The 18,746-nt window shown below is 47.5% G+C and overlaps 1 protein-coding gene across 3 annotated transcripts in view; it reads right to left on the reverse strand.

Annotated features, from left to right (window-relative positions):
• Positions 1 to 589: 589 nt before the first annotated feature.
• The window catches only part of LOC109884538 (E3 ubiquitin-protein ligase RBBP6-like), a 63,653-nt gene continuing 45,496 nt past the window's right edge, over positions 590 to 18,746 (reverse strand). Inside the window, exons 10-18 of one of the 3 annotated variants that reach the window (XM_031821858.1) lie at positions 15,853 to 15,956; positions 15,535 to 15,687; positions 15,014 to 15,504; positions 14,839 to 14,905; positions 14,571 to 14,686; positions 11,180 to 11,533; positions 9,541 to 9,636; positions 6,929 to 9,385; positions 590 to 2,737 (exon numbers count right to left, since the gene is read on the reverse strand). In XM_031821858.1, the coding sequence (XP_031677718.1) occupies positions 1,825 to 2,737; positions 6,929 to 9,385; positions 9,541 to 9,636; positions 11,180 to 11,533; positions 14,571 to 14,686; positions 14,839 to 14,905; positions 15,014 to 15,504; positions 15,535 to 15,687; positions 15,853 to 15,956 (4,751 nt within the window). In that variant the 3' untranslated portion in view covers positions 590 to 1,824. Of the gene's footprint in view, positions 2,738 to 6,928; positions 9,386 to 9,540; positions 9,637 to 11,179; positions 11,534 to 14,570; positions 14,687 to 14,838; positions 14,906 to 15,013; positions 15,688 to 15,852; positions 15,957 to 18,746 lie in introns of all 3 variants that reach the window. The other 2 variants (XM_031821857.1, XM_031821856.1) reach the window with 2 other exon arrangements.

The following is an 18,746-nucleotide window of genomic DNA, read 5'->3' on the forward strand; positions in this document are numbered from 1 at the left end:
TAACCAGTGAGCTTATCATTACGGACTGGTGACTAACCAGTGAGCTTATCATTACGGACTGGTGACTAACCAGCTTATCATTACGGACTGGTGACTAACCAGTTTATCATTATGGATTGGTGACTAACCATCTTATCATTATGGATTGGTGACTAACCATCTTATCATTATGGATTGGTGACTAACCATCTTATCATTACGGATTGGTGACTAACCAGTGAGCTTATCATTACGGATTGGTGACTAACCAGTGAGCTTATCATTACAGACTGGTGACTAACCAGCTTATCATTATGGATTGGTGACTAACCAGTGAGCTTATCATTACGGACTGGTGACTAACCCGCTTTTCATTATGGATTGGTGACTAACTAGTGAGCTTATCATTATGGACTGGTGACTAACCAGCTTATGATTATGGACTGGTGACTCAGCTAAATGTACATATGGTGTTAATGAGAGAAGTGTTGAACTCCAATGAATGGCTGATCAAAAGGTTCTGGACATAAGATAGGTTTTACAAGTGTTATGAGTTTAGAAAATAAACCATTTAAACATGTCAATAAAGTCAATAAAACACGAACTGTGGTATTCTGATAATAAACATTAGGTTTTATTCACCAAACTATAAATGAAAAGACAACAGTCAGAAAGTTTAAAGGGAAAACAAAGTTTAATAACTAACATCCACTAGTCACCATTCAGTTAGCCTGACTTCAGATCAGTTAGCCCGGCTTCAGATCAGTTAGCCCGGCTTCAGATCAGTTAGCCCGGCTTCAGATCAGTTAGCCCGGCTTCAGATCAGTTAGCCCGGCTTCAGATCAGTTAGCCCGGCTTCAGATCAGTTAGCCCGGCTTCAGATCAGTTAGCCCGGCTTCAGATCAGTTAGCCCGGCTTCAGATCAGTTAGCCCGGCTTCAGATCAGTTAGCCCGGCATCATATCAGTTAGCCCGGCTTCAGATCAGTTAGCCCGGCTTCAGATCAGTTAGCCCGGCTTCAGATCAGTTAGCCCGGCTTCAGATCAGTTAGCCCCGCTTCAGATCAGTTCATATGAACATGATGATATAACCTACTATACATCAGGGAGGTGTCCCAAATTAACCTCGAATCCCTTTATAGTGAACTACATTCGACCAGAGTCCTGCAAAACTAGGGCCCATTGGACTAGGGCTCATGAGACAAGGGCTCTAATGACTAGGGCCCATACGACTCTGGTCAAATGTAGTGTACTATATAGTGAACAGGGTTAAATTTGGAACACTTCAGAGTTTCAGACACCTTATAGTCATAGATCAGGGTAATTGAATAGAACGCAGCATCATCTTTGTACAAAAACACATTCACAGAGAACCTGCATCAGAGAGACAGCATCACATTAACAGAAAACACAAAATACGTACAAATATCTGAGGTGAGCTCCACTTATTCCAGTGGTTCCATTATAGACAAACTATATCCAGCTCAGCTTAAGTACTTAAAAGAATTTGACAAAGTATCCCCCCCAAGAAGGTTTAGTCCAGTTTTAACCTTTAGCTAAATGCTAACGGAGCTAGCATAAACTAGCAAACTCAGGTTGTAACCATTAGCTAGATGCTAACGGAGCTAGCATAAACTAGCAAACTCAGGTTGTAACCATTAGCTAGATGCTAACGGAGCTAGCATGAGCTAGCAGTCTCAGTTGTAGTCTTTAGCGAGATGCTAACGGAGATAGCATGAGCTAGCAGTCTCAGTTGTAGTCTTTAGCTAGATGCTAAAAGAGCTAGCATGAACTAGAAAAACTCAGGTTGTAACCATGAGCTAGATGCTAACGGAGCTAGCAGGGTCTCAGATGGTGGCTGACTCCTGCCCAGTCTTCTCCTCTGCCTCCCCTCCTCCTCCTCCCTCTTCCTCTTTATTCTTCCTGTGCTTCTTCTTCTTGTTCTTGTGTTTGTGTTCCTTCCTTCCTTCGACGGGAGGCTCCACGTCGGCAGAATGCTTCTTGTGCTTCTTGTGTTTTTTATGCTTCTTGTGTTTCTTCTTCTTCTTCTTGTCCGTCGCCGTGGAGCCGCTGTGGTTGCTAGGGGAGCCGCCGGGGCTCTGGGAGGCGGGGCTCTGGGTGTTGTGAGAGGGGCTATGGCTCAGGCCACTGCCCCGCTCCCCGTCTGACCCCTCCCCTTCGCTGTAGTCGGGGACGAAGGCTGCCTCGTCCGTCTCTCTACCCAGGTCAGAACACAGACGCTGTCGCCTTGGCTCTGGACCCGCCCCTCGACTCTCCTCCCTCCCTACCCCTCCTCTTCCTTCCTCCTTCACTCCTCTGGATTCGGTCTTAGCTGGTTTTCTAAAGTTCACCTGCCCCTTTTTAAGCCCTCTGCCTTCCTCCCTCCTTCTAGTCCCCTCCTCCCTCCCTCTCCTCCCCTCTGTGTTGGCTGTTTTAGAGACACTACCCTGCACCTCCCTGCCTTGGCCACTAGGCGGTGCTGGTGAGACTTCTCTCCTCAGAGCGTCTCTGGGCACGGAGGAGGAAACCGCCAATGCCCCATTCTCCCTGGACGCTGAGTGCTGCTCCTCTTCCTCCTCCTCCTCCTCTCTCTCCCACTTGGACCGGGGTGGAGGCTGGATGAGAACTCCTCCGGTCCCACGGTCCCTCCTCTCCCTGCCTGGGCTGGGGAACTGGACGGGACTGGGTCTCCTCTGGGTCTGGAGGTCCCGGGGTTTTGACACAGCACCCTGGCTCTGGCTCGGCTCAGACCTGCTGCTGCTGGAACACACAGATCCAAGATCAGGGGTTAGAGAGATCATCAACTAGGAAGCATTATACCCATGTTATATACACAGATCTAAGATCAGGGGTTAGGAACCATTATACCCATGTTATATACACAGATCTAGGAACAGGGGTTAGGAACCATTATACCCATGTTATATACACAGATCTAGGATCAGGGGTTAGGAACCATTGTACCCATGTTATATACACAGATCCAAGATCAGGGGTTAGAGAGAACATCAATTAGGAACCATTATACCCATGTTATATACACAGATCTAGGACCATTCTAACCAATGTTCCCTCATTTGTTTCGGGACTGAGAAATTTCAGGTCAGCTGAGCTCAAACTTGAATGTTGTGAAAATACTGTGCAGCTTCCGGCGGGTGTGAAGGCCCTTGCCCGTTTACTGTGAAGGCCCTTACCCCTTTACTGTGAAGGCCCTTACCCCTTTACTGTGAAGGCCCTTACCCCTTTACTGTGAAGGCCCTTACCCCTTTACTGTGAAGGCCCTTACCCCTTTACTGTGAAGGCCCTTACCCCTTTACTGTGAAGGCCCTTACCCCTTTACTGTGAAGGCCCTTACCCCTTTACTGTGAAGGCCCCTACCCCTTTACTGTGAAGGCCCCTACCCCTTTACTGTGAAGGCCCCTACCCCTTTACTGTGAAGGCCCCTACCCCTTTACTGTGAAGGCCCCTACCCCTTTACTGTGAAGGCCCTTACCCCTTTACTGTGAAGGCCCCTACCCCTTTACTGTGAAGGCCCCTACCCCTTTACTGTGAAGGCCCCTACCCCTTTACTGTGAAGGCCCCTACCCCTTTACTGTGAAGGCCCCTACCCCTTTACTGTGAAGGCCCTTACCCGTTTACTGTGAAGGCCCTTACCCGTTTACTGTGAAGGCCCTTACCCGTTTACTGTGAAGGCCCTTACCCGTTTACTGTGAAGGCCCTTACCCGTTTACTGTGAAGGCCCTTACCCGTTTACTGTGAAGGCCCTTACCCGTTTACTGTGAAGGCCCTTACCCGTTTACTGTGAAGGCCCTTACCCGTTTACTGTGAAGGCCCTTACCCGTTTACTGTGAAGGCCCTTACCCGTTTACTGTGAAGGCCCTTACCCGTTTACTGTGAAGGCCCTTACCCGTTTACTGTGAAGGCCCTTACCCGTTTACTGTGAAGGCCCTTACCCGTTTACTGTGAAGGCCCTTACCCGTTTACTGTGAAGGCCCTTACCCGTTTACTGTGAAGGCCCTTACCCGTTTACTGTGAAGGCCCTTACCCGTTTACTGTGAAGGCCCTTACCCGTTTACTGTGAAGGCCCTTACCCGTTTACTGTGAAGGCCCTTACCCGTTTACTGTGAAGGCCCTTACCCGTTTACTGTGAAGGCCCTTACCCGTTTACTGTGAAGGCCCTTACCCGTTTACTGTGAAGGCCCTTACCCGTTTACTGTGAAGGCCCTTACCCGTTTACTGTGAAGGCCCTTACCCGTTTACTGTGAAGGCCCTTACCCGTTTACTGTGAAGGCCCTTACCCGTTTACTGTGAAGTCCCCACCCGTTTACTGTGAAGGCTATACCTGCTTTAAGTTCCAGTTTTAACAGTGGCACAGATTCATATATGGAAATGGCTATTTGCATATAGGCCTACTGCAGCTCTGATTGGTTGTTGCACCGGTCTGTGCAGAATATTCGATCACAATTCTCATAGTAGAGGGCAACGCTGATAGTGTTAACTAAAGGAGAACGCTGATAGTGTTGACTAAAGGAGAACGCTGATAGTGTTGACTAAAGGAGAACGCTGATAGTGTTGACTAAAGGAGAACGCTGATAGTGTTAACTAAAGGAGAACGCTGATAGTGTTTACTAAAGGAGACCGCTGATAGTGTTAACTAAAGGAGAACGCTGATAGTGTTAACTAAAGGAGAACGCTGATAGTGTTAACTAAAGGAGAACGCTGATAGTGTTAACTAAAGGAGAACGCTGATAGTGTTAACTAAAGGAGAACGCTGATAGTGTTAACTAAAGGAGAACGCTGATAGTGTTGACTAAAGGAGAACGCTGATAGTGTTAACTAAAGGAGAACGCTGATAGTGTTAACTAAAGGAGAAAGCTCTAGAACGCTGATAGTGTTAACTAAAGGAGAACGCTGATAGTGTTGACTAAAGGAGAAAGCTCTAGAACGCTGATAGTGTTGACTAAAGGAGAAAGTTCTAGAACGCTGATAGTGTTAACTAAAGGAGAACGCTGATAGTGTTAACTAAAGGAGAAAGCTGATAGTGTTAACTAAAGGAGAAAGCTGATAGTGTTAACTAAAGGAGAAAGCTGATAGTGTTGACTAAAGGAGAAAGCTCTAGAACGCTGATAGTGTTAACTAAAGGAGAACGCTGATAGTGTTGACTAAAGGAGAAAGCTCTAGAACGCTGATAGTGTTAACTAAAGGAGAACGCTGATAGTGTTGACTAAAGGAGAACGCTGATAGTGTTGACTAAAGGAGAACGCTGATAGTGTTGACTAAAGGAGAACGCTGATAGTGTTAACTAAAGGAGAACGCTGATAGTGTTAACTAAAGGAGAACGCTGATAGTGTTTACTAAAGGAGAATGCTGATAGTGTTAACTAAAGGAGAACGCTGATAGTGTTAACTAAAGGAGACCGCTGATAGTGTTAACTAAAGGAGAACGCTGATAGTGTTAACTAAAGGAGAACGCTGATAGTGTTGACTAAAGGAGAACGCTGATAGTGTTGACTAAAGGAGAACGCTGATAGTGTTAACTAAAGGAGAACGCTGATAGTGTTAACTAAAGGAGAACGCTGATAGTGTTAACTAAAGGAGAACGCTGATAGTGTTAACTAAAGGAGAACGCTGATAGTGTTAACTAAAGGAGAACGCTGATAGTGTTAACTAAAGGAGAACGCTGATAGTGTTAACTAAAGGAGAACGCTGATAGTGTTGACTAAAGGAGAACGCTGATAGTGTTAACTAAAGGAGAACGCTGATAGTGTTGACTAAAGGAGAAAGCTCTAGAACGCTGATAGTGTTGACTAAAGGAGAAAGCTCTAGAACGCTGATAGTGTTAACTAAAGGAGAACGCTGATAGTGTTAACTAAAGGAGAAAGCTGATAGTGTTAACTAAAGGAGAAAGCTGATAGTGTTAACTAAAGGAGAAAGCTGATAGTGTTGACTAAAGGAGAAAGCTCTAGAACGCTGATAGTGTTAACTAAAGGAGAACGCTGATAGTGTTGACTAAAGGAGAAAGCTCTAGAACGCTGATAGTGTTAACTAAAGGAGAACGCTGATAGTGTTGACTAAAGGAGAACGCTGATAGTGTTGACTAAAGGAGAACGCTGATAGTGTTGACTAAAGGAGAACGCTGATAGTGTTGACTAAAGGAGAACGCTGATAGTGTTAACTAAAGGAGAAAGCTGATAGTGTTAACTAAAGGAGAAAGCTGATAGTGTTGACTAAAGGAGAAAGCTCTAGAACGCTGATAGTGTTAACTAAAGGAGAACGCTGATAGTGTTGACTAAAGGAGAAAGCTCTAGAACGCTGATAGTGTTAACTAAAGGAGAACGCTGATAGTGTTGACTAAAGGAGAACGCTGATAGTGTTGACTAAAGGAGAACGCTGATAGTGTTAACTAAAGGAGAACGCTGATAGTGTTAACTAAAGGAGAAAGCTGATAGTGTTAACTAAAGGAGAAAGCTGATAGTGTTAACTAAAGGAGAACGCTGATAGTGTTAACTAAAGGAGAACGCTGATAGTGTTAACTAAAGGAGAAAGCTCTAGAACGCTGATAGTGTTGACTAAAGGAGAAAGCTCTAGAACGCTGATAGTGTTGACTAAAGGAGAAAGCTCTAGAACGCTGATAATGTTAACTAAAGGAGAAAGCTCTGGAAAGCTGATAGTGTTGACTAAAGGAGAAAGCTCTAGAACGCTGATAGTGTTTACTAAAGGAGAAAGCTCTAGAACGCTGATAGTGTTAACTAAAGGAGAAAGCTCTAGAACGCTGATAGTGTTGACTAAAGGAGAAAGCTCTAGAACGCTGATAGTGTTAACTAAAGGAGAAAGCTCTAGAAAGCTGATAGTGTTGACTAAAGGAGAAAGCTCTAGAACGCTGATAGTGTTAACTAAAGGAGAAAGCTCTAGAAAGCTGATAGTGTTGACTAAAGGAGAACGGGCAACTCACCCAGTTGAAGTGACAGAGTGGTCTGATGAGTGGTGGGTGGTGGGCTCAGAACTCTTTCTGCTGATCTTTCTGGTCTTTCCAGAACCAGAACCCTCCTTCACCACCACTACCACTCTGTCTTCAGCTACAGTCTCTCTCTGGGACCCTGCCGCTCGCTCCCCTGTAGAGGCAGGCCTGTCTACGGAGGACGAGGTCTTCTCTCCTTTCTGTTCCCTGGTGGCTGACTTCTCCCTGGAAGATGACCTGTCCGTCTTGGCTGATGCTGGTCTCTCTCTCTCCTTGGAGCTCTCAGCTGGTCTCTCTCTCTCAGCGGGCGGCGTGTACTCGCTCTCTGTTCTCTCCCCGGTGACATCAGGTTTCTTAGCGATGGCCGAGCGTTCCGCGATGGTCATGCGGTCTAGAGAGACTGACCTTCCTCCTCCTCCTCTCTCCGGCAAACGTTCCCCTGACAACGGCCTCTCGGACCTAACAGACCTGACCTCTGACCTCTCGCCAGACGACCTCCGCTCCACCATCACCGCCACCCTCTCCGTCCCTCCATCCCTCTCTGCTCCTCCTCTCTCAGGACCAGCAGGTCTCTCTCCAGTAGAGGTGATAGTGGTGGTGATATTAGCAGCTGGAGCTGGTCTCTCCTCTGGGCGGGCCATACTGCTGTTTCTCCCTAGGTCTCTGTTCAGTTTGATTCTCCTCTGGGGGAAGGGTTTGACCTGCAGACCCATGAGAGGCCAGATAGACCCCCTGTCACTCTCTCTTCTGCCCGCCTCAGAGCTCCCTGGGGTGGGCAGCAGCCCGTCGCCTCTCCCCTCTCTCCCCAGGTCCATGGAGGAACCAGGGATGGAGATGGAGATGGGATGGAAACGGTCTAGCCTCCCTGTCTGTGAGGAACCAGGGATGGGGAGCAGACCCTCTCCTCTACCCGACTCTCTGCATGCCAGGTTCAGGAGGAGGGAAGGCTTGGCAGGAAGTCCTCTCTGGGGGTACGGACCCTCGGCGCGGCGGAGCTTAGCCGGGGGCCCCCCCATCCCCCTGTCCATCCCCCTCCCCCTTTCCCTCTCCTCCACTCTCCTCCTCTTCTCTGCTGGGGAGGGAGGTGCAGGCTGGAGGGGGCGACCAGGGGGGCGTACCCCGACACTGTGAATGGGATCTCTCCTTCCCCCCCGGGCATCGCCCAGGTGTTTAGGGAGGTCGTGGGGGTGAGGGGGGAGGGGGCGGGGCAGGGGGAGTTTAGCCAAACCTCCTCGAACAGTAGGGGTGCTCCGCCCCTTCTCTCTCCTGATTGGCTCGTCCGGTTTGACCTTGGATGCTTTGGTTGGTTTAGCGGCTGAAGACTCTTTGTTCTTAGAGGCTGTGACCGTCGCCTCTCCTCCAGTCTTTCTCTTAACCTTCTCTCCTTTTACCTTTCCCTCCATCTTTACTTTCACCTTACCCACCTTCTCCTTCCTGCTCTTCTCTGATTGGCCGGATGAGGTGGGAGGGGTTTTACCGGACAGCAGCGCTGCCTTATTGCTCGAGACCTTGGTGGAGGTGGGTGGGGCTTTGCTAGGGGTCAGGGTGTGGAGATCATCCATTGGCTCGTCCCTGACGGGTGTGGCGTCTCCCCTGTCCAGCGATTGGTCGGCTGAATCCAGCTCCTCCCCATTCTTCTTTTTCTTCAGTTTCTTCCCTTTCAGAGTTTTAGTTCCGCCCTCTGACGTTTTGGTTCCCCCCTGCGTGCGTTCCTTACTTCCACCCCCCCTGACAGAGGCAGAGGGCAGAGCGGACAAGGCGTGGTGAGTTCTGTGGGGTCCGGGAGGTCCCCCTCTCTCACCCCTCCTCACCCGCCCCTGGGGGGAGTAGTCTCTGGGCGGAGGGGTGAGGCGGTCCCTCTCTCTGCTGCCCCGGCCACCGCGGTGGTGCACCGAGGCATGCTGGGTACTGTAGTCTTTGTAGTACTTGTTGTACCAGTCCCTGTACTCTTTCTCCCACTGTCTGTAGCTGTCTCTCTCCCAGCGCTCCCTGCCGCCGGGAGACAGGTCAGGTCCGCCTTTAGGCTCGTAAGGAGCCGGCTCTCGAGGGGGGGGCTTATGGTGACCTCTAACCCCTCCAGGACTCCTGCTCCTCCTGTAGCCCCCCGGGGAGCGAGACCTGGGCCGATACCCCCCTCCTCCTCCTTCAGCTCCGTCTCCTCCTTCCCAGCCCCCTCCACCACCACCACCACCTCGGTAAAGCGGAGGGGAGCGAGGAGAGCCGGAGCGACGGTAGCCGTAGGAACGGGAGCGTGAGCGGGACCGTGGCGAGCGACCGTAGGATCGGCTGCGTCCTCCCCGGGAAACGTTGCGTCTGGAGAAGGGGGAGCGTCCGTAAGACCTGGAACGGGAACGGGAGCGGCTTGGGGTGTACGAGTAAGACCTGGAGCGGGACCGAGGAGATCGGGAGTAGGGGGAACGGCTGAACGGAGAACGACTGTAGGAACGAGACCTGGGGAGGAGAGAAACACACTTGATATCGTCTGTTTACCATCTCTACAAAATTCATATAATCTCTGTCCTAGATATATCTCTGTCAGAGAAGATATCTCTATGAACAGTTCAAGAGGTTTAATCCAGAAATATGATGAGATGTCATGGTGTTACCTGGAGTAGGAGCGTCTCCGTCTCTTGGGAGCAGGTCTGTATTCCATCAGCTCTTTGGCAAAGTCTTTAGTGAACTCATCCAGCTTGGACGTTACCCTGGTAACACAGAGAGACAGGACTGGTCACATCCCATAATACATGTCTGAGGGAAACCTTTGAACAGGTCACAGAACGCAAGGATTTAGGATAGTCGGGTTATTAGCCCGGGGTAACATTCCCCCCCCACTACTAGCCCGGGGTAACATTCCCCCCCCACTACTAGCCCGGGGTAACATTCCCCCCCCACTACTAGCCCGGGGTAACATTCCCCCCCCACTACTAGCCCGGGGTAACATTCCCCCCCCACTACTAGCCCGGGGTAACATTCCCCCCCACTACTAGCCCGGGGTAACATTCCCCCCCCCCACTACTAGCCCGGGTAACATTCCCCCCCCCCCCCACTACCAGCCCGGGGTAACACTCCCCCCCACTACTAGCCCGGGGTAACATTCCCCCCCCACTACTAGCCCGGGGTAACATTTCCCCCCCCCCCCCCACTACTAGCCCGGGGTAACATTCCCCCCCCCCCACTACTAGCCCGGGGTAACATTTCCCCCCCCCCCCACTACTAGCCCGGGGTAACATTCCCCCCACCCACTACTAGCCCGGGGTAACATTCCCCCCCCCCCCCACTACCAGCCCGGGGTAACACCCCCCCCCACTACTAGCCCGGGGTAACATTCCCCCCCCCCCCCACTACTAGCCCGGGGTAACATTTCCCCCCCCCCCACTACTAGCCCGGGGTAACATTCCCCCCACCCACTACTAGCCCGGGGTAACATTCCCCCCCCCCCACTACTAGCCCGGGGTAACATTCCCCCCCCCCCCCCCACTACTAGCCCGGGGTAACATTCCCCCCCCCCCCCACTACTAGCCCGGGTAACATTCCCCCCCCCACTACTAGCCCGGGGTAACATGCCCCCCCCCCCCCCCCCACTACTAGCCCGGGGTAACATGCCGCCCGCCCCCCCCCCCCCCCCCCACTACTAGCCCGGGGTAACATTTCCCCCCACTACTAGCCCGGGGTAACATTTCCCCCCACTACTAGCCCGGGGTAACATTTCCCCCCACTACTAGCCCGGGGTAACATTTCCCCCCACTACTAGCCCGGGGTAACATTTCCCCCCACTACTAGCCCGGGGTAACATTTCCCCCCACTACTAGCCCGGGGTAACATTTCCCCCCACTACTAGCCCGGGGTAACATTTCCCCCCACTACTAGCCCGGGGTAACATTCTGCCCCACTACTAGCCCGGGGTGACATTTCCCCCCACTACTAGCCCGGGGTGACATTTCCCCCCACTACTAGCCCGGGGTAACATCCTCCCCCCCACTACTAGCCCGGGGTAACATTCCCCCCCCACTACTATCCCGGGGTAACATTCTGCGCCGTGCCTTGGTGGGCTAGTTTGGCCTCTGCGTTTAACACAGGTAGCAATTCAAATGATCAGATCTGAAAAAGATGAGAATCGGGCTGCCTGTGTAAACCGGCAACTGTTTACTAATCCCAGTAATGTGAAGCTACCAGCCTCAGGCCTAGCAGCCTCAGCATCATTACAATGAAGCATCATTACAATGAATGAAATCAGGTACAACTCACTGTTCCTGTTGGAGTCTCCTCTGTCTGTAGAAGTCCTCCTTGGAGAGAGGGGGTCCGGAGGGTAGGAGGGGCGGGGGGCCCAGCGAGTGGGGCTGGGTGTTGGGAGGGGGAACCCAGGGGGCATTAACCCCCGGAGGCATCTGGCCGTGTGGGTAGAGGGGCTGAGGGGGGTAGTTAACAGGGGGAGGGGGTCCGGTGGAGTATGGAGGGGGGTAGGACTGGGGCGGGATGGAGTGGGGGTTGGGGGGAGGGTGGTAAAGGTTAGGGCCCGGGTAGAGATGAGGGGCTGGGCCCGGGGCGGAAGGAAGGGGGTGGCGTGGGGGGGGGATGTGGTCAGAAAGAGGTCTGTAGGGTCTGGAGGGGGGTGAGAGAGAGGGTTACAATTTAGACTTGAGTAATTTAGTAGCTCTTATGTAAAGGTGACAAAACAGCATTACAGTAGCCTGTTATGACCTCTATATTCTATAGTCCTGTATTCTACAGTAACCCTGTTGTGACCTCTATTCTACAGTAGCCCTGTTATGACCTCTATATTCTACAGCCCTGTTATGACCTCTATATTCTATAGCCCTGTTATGACCTCTATATTCTATAGCCCTGTTATGACCTCTATATTCTATAGCCCTGTTATGACCTCTATATTCTATAGCCCTGTATTCTACAGTAACGTTATGACCTCTATATTCTATAGTCCTGTTATGACCTCTATATTCTATAGTCCTGTATTCTACAGTAACCTTGTTATGACCTCTATATTCTATAGCCCGGTTATGACCTCTATATTCTATAGTCCTGTTATGACCAGTTGACCTCTATATTCTATATTCTATAGTCCTGTATTCTACAGTAACCCTGTTATGACCTCTATATTCTATAGTCCTGTTATGACCAGTTGACCTCTATATTCTATAGTCCTATATACTACAGTAACCCTGTTATGACCTCTATATTCTATAGTCCTGTATTCTACAGTAACCCTGTTATGACCAGTTGACCTCTATATTCTATAGTCCTGTTATGACCTCCATATTCTATAGTCCTGTGTTCTACAGTAACCCTGTTATGACCTCTATATTCTATAGCCCTGTTATGACCTCTATATTCTATAGCCCTGTTATGACCTCTATATTCTATAGCCCTGTTATGACCTCTATATTCTATAGTCCTATATTATATAGTCCTGTATTCTACGGTAACCCTGTTATGACCTCTATATTATAGTCCTGTTATGACCTCTATATTCTATAGTCCTGTTATGACCTCTATATTCTATAGTCCTGTTATGACCTCTATATTCTATAGCCCTGTTATGACCTCTATATTCTATAGCCCTGTTATGACCTCTATATTCTATAGCCCTGTTATGACCTCTATATTCTATAGCCCTGTTATGACCTCTATATTCTATAGCCCTATATTATATAGTCCTGTATTCTACGGTAACCCTGTTATGACCTCTATATTATAGTCCTGTTATGACCACTATATTCTATAGTCCTGTTATGACCTCTATATTCTATAGTCCTGTATTCTACAGTAACCCTGTTATGACCTCTATATTCTATAGTCCTGTTATGACCTCTATATTCTACAGTAACCCTGTTATGACCAGTTGACCTCTATATTCTATAGTCCTGTTATGACCTCTATATTCTACAGTCCTGTTATGACCTCTATATTCTACAGTAACCCTGTTATGACCTCTATATTCTACAGTAACCCTGTTATGACCTCTATATTCTACAGTAACCCTGTTATGACCTCTATATTCTACAGTAACCCTGTTATGACCTCTATATTCTACAGTAACCCTGTTATGACCTCTATATTCTACAGTAACCCTGTTATGACCTCTATATTCTACAGTAACCCTGTTATGACCTCTATATTCTACAGTAACCCTGTTATGACCTCTATATTCTACAGTAACCCTGTTATGACCTCTATATTCTACAGTAACCCTGTTATGACCTCTATATTCTACAGTAACCCTGTTATGACCTCTATATTCTACAGTAACCCTGTTATGACCTCTATATTCTACAGTAACCCTGTTATGACCTCTATATTCTACAGTAACCCTGTTATGACCTCTATATTCTACAGTAACCCTGTTATGACCTCTATATTCTACAGTAACCCTGTTATGACCTCTATATTCTACAGTAACCCTGTTATGACCTCTATATTCTACAGTAACCCTGTTATGACCTCTATATTCTACAGTAACCCTGTTATGACCTCTATATTCTACAGTAACCCTGTTATGACCTCTATATTCTACAGTAACCCTGTTATGACCTCTATATTCTACAGTAACCCTGTTATGACCTCTATATTCTACAGTAACCCTGTTATGACCTCTATATTCTACAGTAACCCTGTTATGACCTCTATATTCTACAGTAACCCTGTTATGACCTCTATATTCTACAGTAACCCTGTTATGACCTCTATATTCTACAGTAACCCTGTTATGACCTCTATATTCTACAGTAACCCTGTTATGACCTCTATATTCTACAGTAACCCTGTTATGACCTCTATATTCTACAGTAACCCTGTTATGACCTCTATATTCTACAGTAACCCTGTTATGACCTCTATATTCTACAGTAACCCTGTTATGACCTCTATATTCTACAGTAACCCTGTTATGACCTCTATATTCTACAGTAACCCTGTTATGACCTCTATATTCTACAGTAACCCTGTTATGACCTCTATATTCTACAGTAACCCTGTTATGACCTCTATATTCTACAGTAACCCTGTTATGACCTCTATATTCTACAGTAACCCTGTTATGACCTCTATATTCTACAGTAACCCTGTTATGACCTCTATATTCTACAGTAACCCTGTTATGACCTCTATATTCTACAGTAACCCTGTTATGACCTCTATATTCTACAGTAACCCTGTTATGACCTCTATATTCTACAGTAACCCTGTTATGACCTCTATATTCTACAGTAACCCTGTTATGACCTCTATATTCTACAGTAACCCTGTTATGACCTCTATATTCTACAGTAACCCTGTTATGACCTCTATATTCTACAGTAACCCTGTTATGACCTCTATATTCTATAGCCCTGTTATGACCTCTATATTCTATAGCCCTGTTATGACCTCTATATTCTATAGTCCTGTATTCTACAGTAACCCTGTTATGACCTCTATATTCTATAGTCCTGTTATGACCACTATATTCTATAGTCCTGTATTCTACAGTAACCCTGTTATGACCTCAATATTCTACAGTAACCCTGTTATGACCTCTATATTCTATAGTCCTGTTATGACCACTATATTCTATAGTCCTGTATTCTACAGTAACCCTGTTATGACCTCTATATTCTATAGTCCTGTGTGATCAGTGTCGTACCTGTCCCAAGGTGGTCTGGGTCCTCCTCTGTGGGAATGGGAGGGCTGTGGAGGTGGACCTGATGGGTGGGAGGGCCTTATGGGTGGAGGGTGACCAATCATAGGCATGTGGTATCCCTGGGGAACCAATCAGAGAGAAATCTCAAGGAAGTACAGAGGAACATTTTATGAAATGCAAATAAGATAGTTAGTTCTTTTTAAGTGTGTCTTAGAATGTACAGAGGCTACGACAGGTCATAATGTAGCCTCTAATACAACTAGTGTCTCACCTGAGGTCCGCTGTCGGCTGATCTGATTGGTGGCTCTGACACCATGTAAGGCCCCGCCTCCATCTCACTGAGAGAAAAAAACAAAACACCAATGAATCAGTCAGTTAATCAAATCAGTCAAATATCAACGGTTGAGATGTGCATCTGTGTGGCGTCCGTAGTCCCGGCAACTCACCCTGGAGGCGGTGGCTCGTTGTGATTGGCCAAGTGCCGTGGCTCCGCCCGGTGTGGTTCAGGGGCGGGGTCAGGAGAGATTGACACCTCAGGCGGTCCCATCGGTGGGGTCTGAATGGGCAGGCTTTGTGTCAGGGCGACAGGAGGAGTGAGGGAGGCTGGGGGGCGAGAGGCGTTGGCCAATAGGGGGTCCTGCTGGCGAGCGTTGGCCAATAGGGGGTCCTGCTGGCGAGCGTTGGCCAATAGGGGGTCCTGCTGGCGAGCGTTGGCCAATAGGGGGTCCTGCTGGCGAGCGTTGGCCAATAGGGGGTCCTGCTGGCGAGCGCTGGCCAATAGGGGGTCCTGCTGGCGAGCGCTGGCCAATAGGGGGTCCTGCTGGCGAGTGCTGGCCAATAGGGGGTCCTGCTGGCGAGTGCTGGCCAATAGGGGGTCTTGCTGGCGAGTGCTGGCCAATAGGGGGTCCTGCTGGCGAGTGCTGGCCAATAGGGGGTCCTGCTGGCGAGTGCTGGCCAATAGGGGGTCCTGCTGGCGAGTGTTGGCCAATAGGGGGTCCTGCTGGCGTGAGCCGAGGGTTCTGAATGGCTGAGGCCGTGCTGGGGGCGGGGCAGACTGCTGCAGGGTTTTGTTTCGCGCTGGTTTGGTGTAACCAGACTCATTCTTAAAGTTATTCACTGCCTGAGGGGAGAGAGAGAGAGAGGAGGAGAGATTTGGAATTAATAAATAAAGCTATAGTGTGTATGAGTGTAGTTTAATTACTGACCGACCGAGTGTGTGTGTGGTTTGTCAATGTGTGTGTGTGTGTGTGGGGGGTTTGGCTTAATGCGTCTCCGTGATGTGTACCTGTCGTAGGAACTTGTTAGCGATGAGAGCGTCAGGTGAGACGTCAGACTGTTTGCAGGTGAAACAGGTGTGTTCCTCTGAGTCCAGCAGACTGGTCCTGATACCTAGAGGTTAAAAGGTCATACACAGAAGTTAGAGGTCAGTGGTGAAACAAATACAGAACTGTTTATTTCACTAAATCACTAAATAAATGTTGTGTTGCATCAGTAGAGTGATCAGGGGACTAGTTCACCACTAAATAAATGTTGTGTTGCTTCAGTAGAGTGATCAGGGGACTAGTTCATCACTAAATAAATGTTGTGTTGCTTCAGTAGAGTGATCAGGGGACTAGTTCACTAAATAAATGTTGTGTTGCTTCAGTAGAGTGATCAGGGGACTAGTTCACTAAATAAATGTTGTGTTGCTTCAGTAGAGTGATCAGGGGACTAGTTCACTAAATAAATATTGTGTTGCTTCAGTAGAGTGATCAGGGGACTAGTTCACCACTAAATAAATGTTGTGTTGCTTCAGTAGAGTGATCAGGGGACTAGTTCATCACTAAATAAATGTTGTGTTGCTTCAGTAGAGTGATCAGGGGGACTAGTTCATCACTAAATAAATGTTGTGTTGCTTCAATAGAGTGATCAGGGGACTAGTTCATCACTAAATAAATGTTGTGTTGCTTCAGTAGAGTGATCAGGGGACTAGTTCATCACTAAAGAAATGTTGTGTTGCTTCAGTAGAGTGATCAGGGGACTAGTTCATCACTAAATACATGTTGTGTTGCTTCAGTAGAGTGATCAGGGGACTAGTTCATCACTAAATAAATGTTGTGTTGCTTCAGTAGAGTGATCAGGGGACTAGTTCATCATCACTAAATACATGTTGTGTTGCTTCAGTAGAGTGATCAGGGGACTAGTTCATCACTAAATAAATGTTGTGTTGCTTCAGTAGAGTGATCAGGGGACTAGTTCATCACTAAATACATGTTGTGTTGCTTCAGTAGAGTGATCAGGGGACTAGTTCATCACTAAATAAATGTTGTGTTGCTTCAGTAGAGTGATCAGGGGACTAGTTCATCATCACTAAATACATGTTGTGTTGCTTCAGTAGAGTGATCAGGGGACTAGTTCATCACTAAATAAATGTTGTGTTGCTTCAGTAGAGTGATCAGGGGACTAGTTCATCACTAAATACATGTTGTGTTGCTTCAGTAGAGTGATCAGGGGACTAGTTCATCACTAAATAAATGTTGTGTTGCTTCAGTAGAGTGATCAGGGGACTAGTTCATCACTAAATACATGTTGTGTTGCTTCAGTAGATTGATCAGGGGGACTAGTTCATCACTAAATAAATGTTGTGTTGCTTCAGTAGAGTGATCAGGGGACTAGTTCATCACTAAATACATGTTGTGTTGCTTCAGTAGAGTGATCAGGGGGACTAGTTCATCACTAAATACATGTGTTGCTTCAGTAGAGTGATCAGGGGACTAGTTCATCACTAAATAAATGTTGTGTTGCTTCAGTAGTGATCAGGGGACTAGTTCATCACTAAATAAATGTTGTGTTGCTTCAGTAGAGTGATCAGGGGACTAGTTCATCACTAAATAAATGTTGTGTTGCTTCAGTAGAGTGCTCAGGGGACTAGTTCATCACTAAATAAATGTTGTGTTGCTTCAGTAGAGTGATCAGGGGACTAGTTCATCACTAAATACATGTTGTGTTGCTTCAGTAGAGTGATCAGGGGACTAGTTCATCACTAAATACATGTTGTGTTGCTTCAATAGAGTGATCAGGGGACTAGTTCACTAAATAAATGTTGTGTTGCTTCAGTAGAGTGATCAGGGGACTAGTTCATCACTAAATAAATGTTGTGTTGCTTCAGTAGAGTGATCAGGGGACTAGTTCACCATCACTAAATAAATGTTGTGTTGCTTCAGTAGAGTGATCAGGGGACTAGTTCACCATCACTAAATAAATGTTGTGTTGCTTCAGTAGAGTGATCAGGGGACTAGTTCACCATCACTAAATAAATGTTGTGTTGCTTCAGTAGAGTGATCAGGGGACTAGTTCATCACTAAATAAATGTTGTGTTGCTTCAGTAGAGTGATCAGGGGACTAGTTCATCACTAAATACATGTTGTGTTGCTTCAGTAGAGTGATCAGGGGACTAGTTCATCACTAAATAAATGTTGTGTTGCTTCAGTAGAGTGATCAGGGGACTAGTTCATCACTAAATACATGTTGTGTTGCTTCAATAGAGTGATCAGGGGACTAGTTCATCACTAAATAAATGTTGTGTTGCTTCAGTAGAGTGATCAGGGGACTAGTTCATCACTAAATACATGTTGTGTTGCTTCAGTAGAGTGATCAGGGGACTAGTTCATCACTAAATACATGTTGTGTTGCTTCAATAGAGTGATCAGGGGACTAGTTCACTAAATAAATGTTGTGTTGCTTCAGTAGAGTGATCAGGGGACTAGTTCATCACTAAATAAATGTTGTGTTGCTTCAGTAGAGTGATCAGGGGACTAGTTCATCACTAAATAAATGTTGTGTTGCTTCAGTAGAGTGATCAGGGGACTAGTTCATCACTAAATAAATGTTGTGTTGCTTCAGTAGAGTGATCAGGGGACTAGTTCATCATCACTAAATACATGTTGTGTTGCTTCAGTAGAGTGATCAGGGGACTAGTTCATCACTAAATAAATGTTGTGTTGCTTCAGTAGAGTGATCAGGGGACTAGTTCACCACTAAATAAATGTGGTGTTGCTTCAGTAGAGTGATCAGGGGACTAGTTCATCACTAAATAAATGTTGTGTTGCTTCAGTAGAGTGATCAGGGGGACTAGTTCATCACTAAATAAATGTTGTGTTGCTTCAATAGAGTGATCAGGGGACTAGTTCATCACTAAAT

Source organism: Oncorhynchus kisutch, unplaced genomic scaffold (genome assembly GCF_002021735.2).
Source record: "Oncorhynchus kisutch isolate 150728-3 unplaced genomic scaffold, Okis_V2 scaffold4023, whole genome shotgun sequence".
NCBI lineage: Eukaryota > Metazoa > Chordata > Actinopteri > Salmoniformes > Salmonidae > Oncorhynchus > Oncorhynchus kisutch.